The following is a 13,111-nucleotide window of genomic DNA, read 5'->3' on the forward strand; positions in this document are numbered from 1 at the left end:
ATCGATTTGGTTTCGTGTTCTTCGATCACGAGTGGCTTGGTGTATCTTTTTATGCTGGAACCTGCTACTGCAAATAACCATATTTCAACCCGTTTGAGATGTTACGTCGTAGCGGCTAAATTTTGCGGCTGTAGGGCCAAAGACACATTCCTTGCCCACCCTGACACATGCTCTCAAACCAGGGTCTTTAAAATCGTAGTCCATTAAACGTTTATTGTCGTCGTCATCAAAAAATAGGGTTACCATTCTTGGCTTGTTATTTTTATGTTTCATTGAAAAGCGTTTTTCCGTGGTAGGTCCCAAGCCTAGCGCACAACACAGGATCGGGATTTGAATCTTAGCCGCCTTTTACGACAGCCATACCTAGAGCGGGTATATTCTAAGCCTTCATAGCCCGTAGGGACGCCTGTTGATAACAATCTAAAAGCCCTAATTGATTTATACACTTTATCGTAATGTATGAACAATGTACATGGTAGAAGAGTTGATATGAACAAAAACAAAACAGCAAATAAATGATCTTATAAACTTGAAATTTTTCACTTAACAGAAGTGCACACAAAAAAAGATATTTAGGTGCACTTGCACTTGTAGAGACGGAGATGTTGGAATTTTGTCTGCTTGAAACTGAATGATGGTGCGGATCTTACAAATAAGCATACAACTCTACGAGAAGCTGAGGTAGAAACAGATCTCCAGGTCCTGAAATTAGCGGGAAAAGTCCAATGTGTGAGCGCAGTGGCGGAGAATTTGAAGAAAGACAAACAGGTCAATGGCGCTGCGAGTCTTACAGATAAATCTCCAACACAGTAAAGTGGCACCGAGCGAGCTCCTTCTGACTCTTTAGGAGGGTTACAGGAGCCATGGCTTTCATCCGTTGGAAAGATTTCTGGACTCAGCGCGTCCAGATTCAGCGCTTATTACGCAAAAACGGAAAGGAGGGTTAGAGCAGCAGTCACCGTAAGAAAACACCTATGCTCCTGTATGCTACTTAACCACATCACTGAAGACCTAGGTGGTCGCAAAGGAGGTATATGCCCTAGGAAGACAGACTGGTACTAATTCCAAAACTATGTAGCAGGACGACTTGGGCAACCTAAAGATGTTACCACCGTAGATGAGTTGGATTATGCAATAACTTATTTCCAAAGGCGTTGACAATTGCGTACAACACATTGGAAAGCAGTAGCAATGTTAGTGACAAATACCCAAATTCAATGGCCGACTTTCGCTAAGTTCAAATCGCCGGGTCCAGATGGAATATTCCACGTCATCTTACAGATGGCGGGTGGAACGAATGTAGAATGGCTTAGGATAATCTTCAAGGGCTGCATAAACTGAACCAAATCCAGCAATCTTGGAGAACGGCTCGAGTAGTCTTCATTCAGAAAGCGGGAAGAACCAGCTTTAGCAAATTGGATTGGCACCACGTTAAGCTGCAGAATGATCACCTCGCAATGGGGTTTACGCGAGGCCACAAGATCTGTAAACATAGGAACGACGCAGAGTGGAGTATTGTCACCAACGCCTTGAATGCTAGTCACCAACCAATTGCTTAGGCAGTTCGACAAAAACCAGTCAAACTCACTTCGTAGGCAGGTGACTTTTCATACATCATAAGCCTGATCCATCAGGTTTCTACCAACAATTAGCTCTCTGATGGATCAGGTGTTTCGGAATGCACATTCCGGGCATCTGAAGTCGCGTTAACAGCCATCGTCCCTAATTGGCCTAAGCATAAGTTTGGAGGGGTAAGCCTACAAGAAAAATACAGCACAAAATATCTAGAAATTATACATATACATACTTAGCAAGTTGTCGTAGAAACTGCATGTGAAAGAGAGAGCGAATAAAACCTCCGTGGCACTGTACGCATGCAAGATAATGCTAGGATGCATGTGGGACTTATCACCTAAACTCTCTAATTGGATATTAACGGCAATTGTCAATGCCATACTTTACTATGGAGTTTTTTTTTGATGGAAAGCCAAACAAAAAAACTATGTATACCAAAAAATAAGAGGGGTACGCAGATTATCAATGTTAAGCATAACCGGAGCCCTAAAAACTACCTAATGACCAAAAATATAAAGCGTTAGCAGCTCCAACAAGGTTTAAGGCATAGGGGCAACTTGAGTCCAGGCACTATGGCCTTAGCAGTATGGCGTCATCTAATAAGGGGTGAACGGATTATATGATTCCGTACTTGAGCTTCGAAGGACATCTTGAGGTCACACCAGAGCCGGAGGGTTGGCGCAAGCGTGCGGAAATGGCTGAACAAACTATGCACATGTATACCGATGGTTCCGAATCAACGGAAGGGATCGGGTCTGCTGTTTTCTGTGTTGATCTAGAAATAAGTAGATCCTACAGGCTGCCAGATCACTGCAGTGTCTTACAGGCAGAAATTGTAGCCGTGAAGAAAGCAACAGAAATTCTGGAGAAAGTGTGCTTTAGCTGCAGTTGCGTCAATATATATATTTATAGTAAGGCGGCGATCACAAGGCAATAATCTCACACACTTTTAGTATTCACCAAGAGGACAGAGTTATATTATAAGTCCTGGTACCCAGTTGGGGCTTTCAAGGTTTGGTCGTTAAAGAAATTCTGGTAACGTATAGACACAATCAGTCGTTTACGAATTGTGAAAAGGAATTAAACTAAACTTTATTCATAAGTCTTCTGTGAAAAATATTTTTTTCGGTCACAACCGTTTAACTGGTCTACTGCGATATGAATTTATGCTTCGCTGAGATACGGCCTTTTTAACAGAATGTCTGAGATACGTCCTTGTTAACAAAACTTTTAAGCTACGACCTTTCTATTACGATAGGTCGATATGAGATACAGAAGTCATAAATAATAAGCAACTATTCGAGAAGGCTGTTCGCGAAAATTCTAGACCCAGGGAGAAATTGGCGAACGAGGCAATTGGGAGTAAGAAAGCAGCGCAAGCTAAGGAATAGTAAATAGAGAGCACTTTATATACAGGCCATTTGCCTGTATTTATTCGATGTATCAAACTATTACAGAGGGCAAAAATTAATCTAGACTCTTTCAAGATTCGTTACAATAGCAAAATTAGCCTGTTTTGCTTTGTGTTTCGGATCTCATTATCAATGTAACAAATGACAATCAAAAACAAATTGTTTCAATAATTTACGAAAACGAGAAGAAACTAGTAAAAGGCAAATTATTATTTTTGCAGCAAATGATAATATGATTTTTTTAAACAGGCACATATTTCGAAAGCTGCAACATCTATGACGAGTTCCGCAAGAGAAAGTGATTGCCATCCATTATAACCATCATTGTAAACCTTAACAAGTAGCGCAACTAACAGCCCTGCAAAAAATATTGGATTACGTGTTCCATTTTTTTCATGTTGGAGTACTCTAAAGGCCCCATTACTGATACTTAGCATAGACTTGACTTGGCGTAAACTTGGCAACTTAGCCTTGATTATACCCTACTTAGCGCATGTTTTTATGTATACATACTATAGTATAGAAAAGTATTCAAAGAGGAATTGTGTCGGAAAGAATTATCGGAGTGGATTTCATTTAAAAGACAAACAATTTTATTGGTGAAAAAAAAATAAATAAATAAAATGAATAAAGAAATAATATGATTTTTTTATAAATTTTATGTTTTATTTTGTGTGGCTTCTTCTCTAGCGATGGGTTTAAAAGTACTCTTCCATAGCTACTCCAAGGAGTAATGCTTTGAGAGTAATTTCTTAAGTAATCTCCTGTAGGTACTCCATTAGTTAATCCATCGAGGGTGGTTTAACGAGTACTCTTTTGCTAGTATTCCAAGGAGTAATGTTTTGAGAGCAGTTTCGCTAGTAATCTCTTATCGGTAGGTACTCCGTGGAGTAATATTTCGGGAGCAGTTTAAATAGTACTGTTCCGCAGATACTTCATATAGTAGTTTTTCTGGAGTACTTTGGCATATGATCCTCTGTGGGTGCTCCATGGAGTACTAAAGTGAAAGTACTTTGGACAGTACTCTCACGTATGTACTCTATGGAATACTCACAAACAAAGCGAGCGTGGGATCACCTACTCCTCTCGTAGGACATCGCAATGTGAATTGGAGCACATTTTTTGTATGAAAACAGATTAGTTTTGGAGCACTTCTATACTCCTAAAGGAGTATTCCTTACTCTATTTATGGAGTACTCGCGTTTTTGAAGGGAGGTGATTGCTCAAAGTTAGCACACACACACACACACACTTCTAACGTCCCATATTACGAAAATCTTTAAGAAAATTCAAGTAAAATTTTTAAACAGACATAAACTGTGATAATTTTGAAATACATATATATCATTTAGGACATCTTATCAAATTAAGAGAAAATATTTGCTTATATACAAGTATTTAGTTATTTTTCTACATTTATCTTTAATATTGATACAAACGTGTTCCATTTTCTTCATGTTGGAGTACTCTAACAATACTCCTTTGCAATGCGTTTGCGGACCACCATCAGCCGATCTTTGCTCGTATGTACTCTAGGGAATACTCACAAACAAAGCAGGAGTGGGATCACCTACTCCTCTCCTAGGACATCGCAATGTTAATTGGAGCGCATTTTTGGAATGAATACAGATTAGTTTTGGAACATTCCTATACTCCTAAAGGAGTATTCCTTACACTATTTATGGAGTACTCGCGTTTTTTGAAGGGTGATAACCATGTTATAAAAAAATCGTAATGTTTTTTTGAGGCTGCTGACAGATGCTCGTTAATGAAGCAAATGGACCAGTGGGAAAAAAATTAATTATTTCATTAAACAAAATTGTAACTCAATTAAGTTTCTGTGTGAAATTGCTATAAGCCAGATTATTGGTGGGCTATAAGCCTAAAAAGGTCGTTATACAGCAAAAAGTATCTTGCAATAAGGCCTAATGTAAGCTTTAAGCGGTCAATATACGACACGAACATTTCCACGAACATTCCGCAATCTTGTTCGCAGCTTTGGCCATACACCATACGAACTTTTGGCCGAACATTAGTTCTCTTTCAGACAGCGATGAATACGGACAACAATTGTGCTGCAGCAATATTGCTCGCTGTGGCAATTAAGCGTAAAAAAAAGAGAGAAGATTCAATAAATTCACTCAGAAATTTTTTATTGTCCATTTTACTTTTCCGCGCACGTCTGTTCCGTTCAGAAATTACTACGATTATGAGCTATTTCGCCATACACGCACGAACAGTTCGCGCAAATGTTCGCCAAAAATTAAAATATTTTGATTTTTGGCGAACATTTGCGCGAACTGGCAAACACCACCATACACGACGGAAAAGGTCGCAGAAACATGACATAACGGAATGTTCGCGGAAATGTTCGTGTCGTGTATTAGGCGCTTTAGTTTATATGGGCTATTGGTGTTGTTATTGTAGTAGCGATAGAGGCACTCCCCGAAGGTTGTTGAGAGTGTTATCGATGTTGATGCTCCATTGTTGGATATAGATCCGGTTCGCTCGGGTAACAATTACCATTAAAGCGGGAGTCATTGGTGCCGTATGTCGTATCGTTGTAGTCGTATCCCTAACGTAATCAGCTGTTTATCGTTCCAACGGTAAACCAAAAACCAATTGGTTGGCTACGATACGGTAACGACCCTAGCGGCACCAATAATCGATTGCATTGATTCCCATAAGGTTGGTCGAATCAGCTGTTATAAGGTTACCGATACGGTTACCGATAAAGCCCTAATGTCTGCAGCTAAAGATAGAAACCCGGCCTGACTACTGTGAAGCTTCTAGACCATAACGCCGCCACCCCTAGTTCCATGAGGAACTTGGGATCACCAGATTATCGCCTGCTGAAGAAGCAGTATTCGCCACGGGTAGGTAATTCACCACATTGCCTACTTGAAGATTAGCAATAAACACTGCGTTTTCGTTAAAATTTCACAAACAAGCTAATTGAACACGAAAAAACAAAACAAATTATTATTATTAAATCAAAACAAAAATTTCTAGCGGTGGAATTGACGAATTTCCTAACACATTTCAACAGTAGCGAATTACCTTAACGGATTTAATGGTTTAAGCCCGAGTTAAAGTTGACATAGTCATAACGCCATAGTCATAACCATATTTTTACTTATCCATATCAAATTGGCATCAGTTATTGGTGCCTTAACCCAAAAATCGTGAAAATTTCATAAAAATGAAGAAAACGCAAAAAAATATATACCACAAAAAATAAGTCTCTTAGTCAAAACGTATCCAAAACAATAAATAAAATCTACAAGATGTTAATAAATTCTCCAACTCAAGTATTTTTAGTTTATGGATATGGCAAAAAAAAACCCCACTAAGAACGCAAGGTTGCTTTCCTTTGCATGTATTAAGTCGCATTTTACTGTGAAAAATTTGTATGGCTAATGCGAAAAAAATGTCGCATTTTGGACTAAATGCTAGATTGTCAAAATTTCATTCAGTTTCGCTCAATCTTAGACGTCTTAAGTTTTTTCTTTTTGTTGATTTTGTTTAGTGAAACAAAAAAATTATAGAACTTACATGTTGGATCGGTGCATTTCTGAATAAATGTATCGAAAAATTCAGGTAGTTCCAAGGGTTCAAAGCAACAACGTATTAAAGCCATTTGGAGCCGAAATCAGGAGCTGGAGGAGCTGTTCTGGGTATGCTGCAAAATATATAATTTATATGGATCGGTGCCTATGCGAACATTCTGAAATGATAAAGCATATACATTAGGGTGCCCGTTAATTGCTAAGTTGTCTTTTTTTCATGAGACCTTCCCCAATTTTTGTTAGCCTAAATTTTTAATCATGCATAAGTTAAGGCTATTTTTCAAACTTTTTGTACCGAATTTGAAACCTTTTAGATAACTACAGCGTCTTTCAATTTTAATAGGTTTAAATTTCAAACTTAACTAACAATAAGTTTGATATCTCAAAAATGTTATAAGACAAAACCAAAAAGTTCAAACCTACATTCAGAGAAAAGCGACGTTCTAAAATCAAGCACCACCTTACTTAATTTTAACTATTCGTGTTCTCACTTGTCAACCATTTTTCTTAAAATAGAATGGCTGGCCTTAATCTATCTACAAGAACCATGAGGCAATTCACAAGGTCTTCTATTCAACGTATGTGCTATGATTTTAAACCTGTCAGGTGTGCTTTGTTGTGGTTTCTCATATAAAATGTTTGTAAAAAAATACAATTCAGCAGGATATGTACATATATGAAGTGTGCTAAGTTATTATCAAACAAATTCTTTAATTATTTTAAAAATTTCAAAAAAATTTCGTAACAATGGCAGTTGCATACATACAATATAGACTTCTTAATGCTTTTTACTCAGGATTTTTCTTCCGATGTATTTGAATACCACATACAACTCATTGTAGGGCCGTATTAAAAAATATTCCATTACACACTGTGAATTTCCTAAATGTTTCTAAATTAAGTTTAAGCGAAATATAATTGATACAATTCGTGTACAAACATAGTATTTGATATTCACTTGTAAGCAACCATAGTAGCCTAGCGACTATGATGTTGTGTTTTCGATCGCAGTGGCACGAGTTCGATCTCACCAAATTTTGAATTTTTTTTTCTCTTGTCTTCATTTTGTATTTAATTTGCGAGCCAGGCTCATATTGATTTATACCATGAACCAAGTAACAGATCCCGCATTAAAATTTGAGAGATCAAAAAATCATAGTTAGCTGTGAAATAAATTTTCTCGGCGTGACGTCACGCTTTTGACAACATGTTATATTGCTGACGCAGTGTTCAGACTTTATTCCAATCTGAGTACTTTGCTCCGCTCTTACCTCATACTTTTGAAGTTTTATATAAAAATGAGGGGGCACCAAGAGAGGTCAAATCTTCCTCCAAATGTCTTTCCCAACTCAGTGAAGGTTTTCACTTTTCTCTGTTTACAAACTGCTGCAGCGTGTTCGTTCATCTGCATAACATACCCTTCATAGCGAAGCTTTTGGATTTTCAATCTCTGCTCTATCGTCATGTCTGCGTAAAGCTCATATAGCTCCTTCGATACTCGCCGGCGACATCACGGATAGGACTATAAACCTTCCGGAGAACTTTTCTCTCGAATACTCCAAGAGCCATCTCATCTTCTCTAGACACCTTCCATGATTCCGAGCCATACATCGGGACAGTATGAGTCACTTGTAGAGCGAGAATTTTGTTCGTCGAAAGAGGACTTTACTTTTCAATTGCCTAAAGAAGCACTTGTTGGCAAGAGTTATTCTCCGTTTGATTTCTAGGCCAGCATTGTTTTTGCTTTTAATGCTGCTTCCCAAATGAACGAAATCCTTCACAGTCTCGAATTTATATCCGTCAACAGTGACGTGGATACTAAGACCAAGATGACAGCAACTACTTCGTCTTGCCCAAAATTCACTGTAAGACCCACTTTTTTTATTCTTTATCATATACCAACTCTTCGCCACCATGTTTGAACAGCCCTGCCGGTATCCCATCATTACTTAGCACCTTGTGATTCTTTAGCCGTGATACTGGATGCCTCGGAGTGTGTGAGGACCCCAAAGTCGAGGACTTTGTATCCTCACAACATACACATATCCATACATTTTTCTAAAGAACATACGTTTTGAAATAACTGGAAACTTATAATAATATTTGAATTTATCACTTATACATTTTATCAAGAGAGAGCATCTATGGAGCAAGCGAAGTATTACAACTTAAGACGAAGGCAATGGCGACCGGCGATAGGCGACCTAGTGCTGGTAAAGGAACATCAGCTGTCAAAAGCGGCGGATAACTTTGCAGCCAAACTAGCGGCCAGGTACAGTGGACTTCAACGGGTAACGAACTTTGTGTCCCCAGTGATCGTAGAGCTAGACAAAGTCATCAGAGGAAGGAGGAGGACAGCCCACCTAAGTGAGCTGAAAGTATACCACGCAGCCGACGCCGCCGACAACAACGAATCCAGGAGGCAAAGTCATAAACAGAGATACAAGAAGGACGCTAGTGAAGATCAAACCGCGTCAACATCGTCAATTCAAACAGCAAACAACAAACCCGAGGTAGAACAACAGAGAAAGAACAGCGAGGTAGCCATTTGTGGTACGCTCACGCACGAGTCAGCGAAGAGACCGAGAGACAACACCGAGAAAACCAAGGTACAAGTCAACAGCTGATGGAATACAGAGACGGTAAAGTACAAAACATTGCGGAGAATCAGGTACGAATATTTCCAGAAAACAAATTACAGATCGCCAGAGAACCGGCACATGGATCAAGATTACACCTGGGAAGGTAGTTCGCTATGGCAGCCTGAAACGAACACACATCCCGAGACAACTGCGGAATAACAGACTATTTTGTAAGATTCTACTTCAATCCGGATGAAATCGGTAGTAACGAACACGCCCAATCGAGACAGTGTCAAATCATTCACGAAGAAATTTCACATCAAGAAGCACCCGGAAGTCGAATCAACCACTTAAAGCTCGGTAAACTCTAACCACAATTACATAAATATCCCATAAATATACTCTTTAGCTATGCATATGATATACCACGTTTTTTTTTAAATCCACCATACATGGTGGGAACACCCTAAGGAAAATCCACCAGTTTTTCATTTATTTTATAGACTGGCATCACACATACCGCCGACGGGAAGGGCAGCGAAATGCCAACAACCAACGACGACAGCGAAATATTAAGCCGTAAGGCCAGCGGGGTCAACGGCAGCCTCAACGACAAAAACAGCGACATATTGAGCCTGATGGCCAGCGATGGCAGCGACGACGAAGCAGCATGGGCGAACACCACTTCCGCGTACGGATCACGTGCACCGACCTGGTGACGGTGGGTCTCATTGCGGCAGGTGAGGGGGGAGTGTGAGGACCCCAAAGTCGAGGACTTTGTATCCTCACAACATACACATATCCATAAATTTTTCTAAAGAACATAGGTTTTGAAATAACTGGAAACTTATAATAATATTTGAATTTATCACTTATACATTTTATATGAAATATAAATATGTATACCTTTATGAATTATACCCTAAATACATATATTCGGTTGTACATTGAATTGATAATTATTAAATTGAAGGATAAATTAGACTTGCGCACTTTTGCACGCAAGCAAAATATTTACATTTTCGCAAACATAAATTTTAAATATAGGATCACCCTAACACGCATTGAATATTTGGAAGGGAGGTAGATACGCACAAAACATAAAAATGCAGCGGTCAATTAACCCTTTGCACACTCAAAATCCAATACACCCAGCTACAAATACAACATACATAATAACTTAAGTGAACGGAGATCAGCAGCAAGTCGTCAAAATAAGCGCCGCTACTAATTGAAATTTCGCTATACATATTTACGCACTAGCATACAACACACCAACGCACACCGTACTACAGGAGGCAGAAGCATTGGGCAAAGCAAAACACAACATTAGAATCAGGTGATCACAAACAAATGTACAAACACACAATAATTATAGCAACGGCTGGAAAGCGCAGTATGACCAAGTACAAAGGCATTGTATTCAATAAGGAGCATTATGGTGCATGGAAATTCATGGGAAGGAAATATTTACCGGAATAACAGTTGTTTTATATTGTTAATACTATTAGTGGAAAGTTGTTATTATAAAATAACCGTTTGCCTGCGTGCAAAAATTAGTATATAAGGGCGACGAGTTCGCATTGAAATTGAGAGATTAGGAGACAGGCATACGAGTCGGTAGGTTTTATCACTACCAAGAGTACACCTGAAGGTTTTTCACTTCATTTGTACTAGAAGTATACTCGTCTGGAGGCTTTATTACTCCATTCGACCGCAGAGGATGGCCGAGGGCTTTATTACCTCAGTCACCTCTTACAAAGCAAGGGAATCAGCTAGGAGTAGAAAGAGAATTTTATTAAATAAATACTTTTATAACGTTTTATAAGAACTAAACAGGGTTATTCTTTTAGAAGGACCGGTAGAAATTTCTACTTTCAGGAACCCTGGACGGACTGAGGCTAACCCCGGCAAAGTCAAAGGAAAAGTCCGTCACAAGTGTTTTTCATCATCGGCAATCGGAGTATCGGATTCATCTTCCCCCACACTCTGTACGTCAGTTACCAGGTCGCCATTATCGTTTCTACAGGAATCTGCCCCGGTCTTGACACCTTCTGTCATTAAAAGTTCATGAAATATGTATGGTTAAAAATAATAATAATAATATTTTTTCGCGATAAATATCCGGGGAGAGAGAATGTGGTGTGTTAATGGGAGGTAACAGTTTTAAGTACTCCGAACACTGGTAGCGAAATGAGAGATATGTAATAAATCGAAAAATTTCAAAAGCGCTACGTCATTAAACTTTTTTTTCAAAGTCGATTACAAATACGCCAATTCCGGAATGCGGGATCTTTGCTCATTCGATTATAGATTTATACCATGGTATAAATATTACAAGGTAAAACCGGTGAGAGCCGAAATGACGTTTAAAAAAATTTTAAAATTCTCACTGCTCTCACATTTTTATTTTTTTATTTTGGTGTTGTTTTCATAACAAAAATGTAACAAACTGTAATATATTTGGCAATTCTATACGACAGCATGACACTCTTAATAAACGTCCAAAAATATCAAGAGGGGTATCAAAAGACGAGTTTTGAATCCAGGATAGCGAATCCGAAAGCGGAGGTAAAAAATTTTCGGCATGTCAAGAGATATTTGCAAAAGAAATTTTGAAAATCGTCATGTGATTGTTGTAATTTTGATGATTTTGTGGTGTCCACAAAAAAAAAATTGTGAACATAAGTGTTTTCCGCGGATATAGTTTTGATATCCAAACCGGTGTTGAACCCACCCAATGTAATTTTTTATAAGCGCGGCTAAAGGCCGCCAATGCAGAAAGGTGTTCTGCGCAAAAATACTATGGATCCCACCCTCGGTTTCGGAGCACTCCGGGGTAATTTTTCGGTTTTTTGGTATCTTTTGAACGATCTAAAATTTTTATTTTCCGCCTTCGGATTATTGTTGTCGAGGTCAATAAGAGTCTTTTGACACTTCTCTCGGTATTTTTGGACGCGTATTACCGGTGTCATGCTGTCGTACAGAATTACAATATATTTTTGCATTCTAACAATTATATTATGACATTTTATCCAAAACCGAATTTTTTATTGGTGGAAATAACCAGAAAATAAGAAATCTCAACGGTCAACCGCATTCCAGAATTTTCAATTCAAGAATTGTATTGTGGTTTCCCGCAAAAGGAAGAATCAGGCCAGATTCTCTTCTGAGCAATTTTCTTCTACAAATTGTTTAGAAATGTATCAGCGTCTGCGCGGCTAGAAGAAAAACCCGACTTACCGCCAAGGTGTACGGAAGAGATACATATCTACTAATAATAACAATTTGGTGTATATATCTGAAGAGATTAAGGTCTAGCTTTCCATCAAATTCAAAGCTTACTATCGTGTATTCGTTTTTCTACGAACTGGCTCACCAAAATACCTGTTTTGTGCCGACCCAAAAATTTATCTGCTAATTTGGACGAACTTTTGGTGCCAAGGTAATGCCGAGGGACAATCAATACCATTTATACAAATTTTCTTAAATATTTTTCATGGATAGGCCAACACACTAGCTCTACACCACGGCGGCAGACTTTAACCGTTCAGCCTGTAAATGCAGGCTCCACGAACTATCATACTCCAACTGGAAGATGCTGTTCAGCTAAGCTGCGAAGAGCTACAGCGTTTTTGCTGACGTGGGCAAGTTATGGGAAGATCTCCACTGGGTTCGGAGAAGCAGGTGGGGGATGACTTTGATCTCTCTTGGTGCCCCCATCTCCTAAACGGTTAGGCGCCAATTAAAAAATTTATCTTCCAACCGCGAGGAAAAGGACCAAAACAAACCAAGAATATCTCCAAGATCATTTTATTCCGCAGTAGCGAGGACCCTTGAGACTGGTGATCCCTTATAAAGTGAAGTTTTTTTTCGAAATATTTTTTCACTTATTTCATAAGGATTTTATTTTTTTGTATGAAAATGTCAAACCAACAATTTTTTTTTTGTGTTTACTTTGGTTTGGCATTTC

At 38.7% G+C, this 13,111-nt stretch overlaps 1 protein-coding gene across 3 annotated transcripts in view; it reads right to left on the bottom strand.

Annotated features, from left to right (window-relative positions):
• stmA (Protein EFR3 homolog stmA) overlaps nt 1-13,111 on the bottom strand; it is a 226,373-nt gene that overhangs the window by 177,679 nt on the left and 35,583 nt on the right. For all 3 annotated transcript variants that reach the window (XM_067772649.1, XM_067772648.1, XM_067772651.1), the window contains exon 2: nt 6,543-6,714. In XM_067772649.1, coding sequence (XP_067628750.1) covers nt 6,543-6,627 — 85 coding nt within the window. In that variant the 5' untranslated portion in view covers nt 6,628-6,714. The remainder of the gene's footprint in view (nt 1-6,542; nt 6,715-13,111) is intronic.

This window comes from Eurosta solidaginis, chromosome 3, assembly GCF_040869045.1.
Source record: "Eurosta solidaginis isolate ZX-2024a chromosome 3, ASM4086904v1, whole genome shotgun sequence".
Lineage (NCBI taxonomy): Eukaryota > Metazoa > Arthropoda > Insecta > Diptera > Tephritidae > Eurosta > Eurosta solidaginis.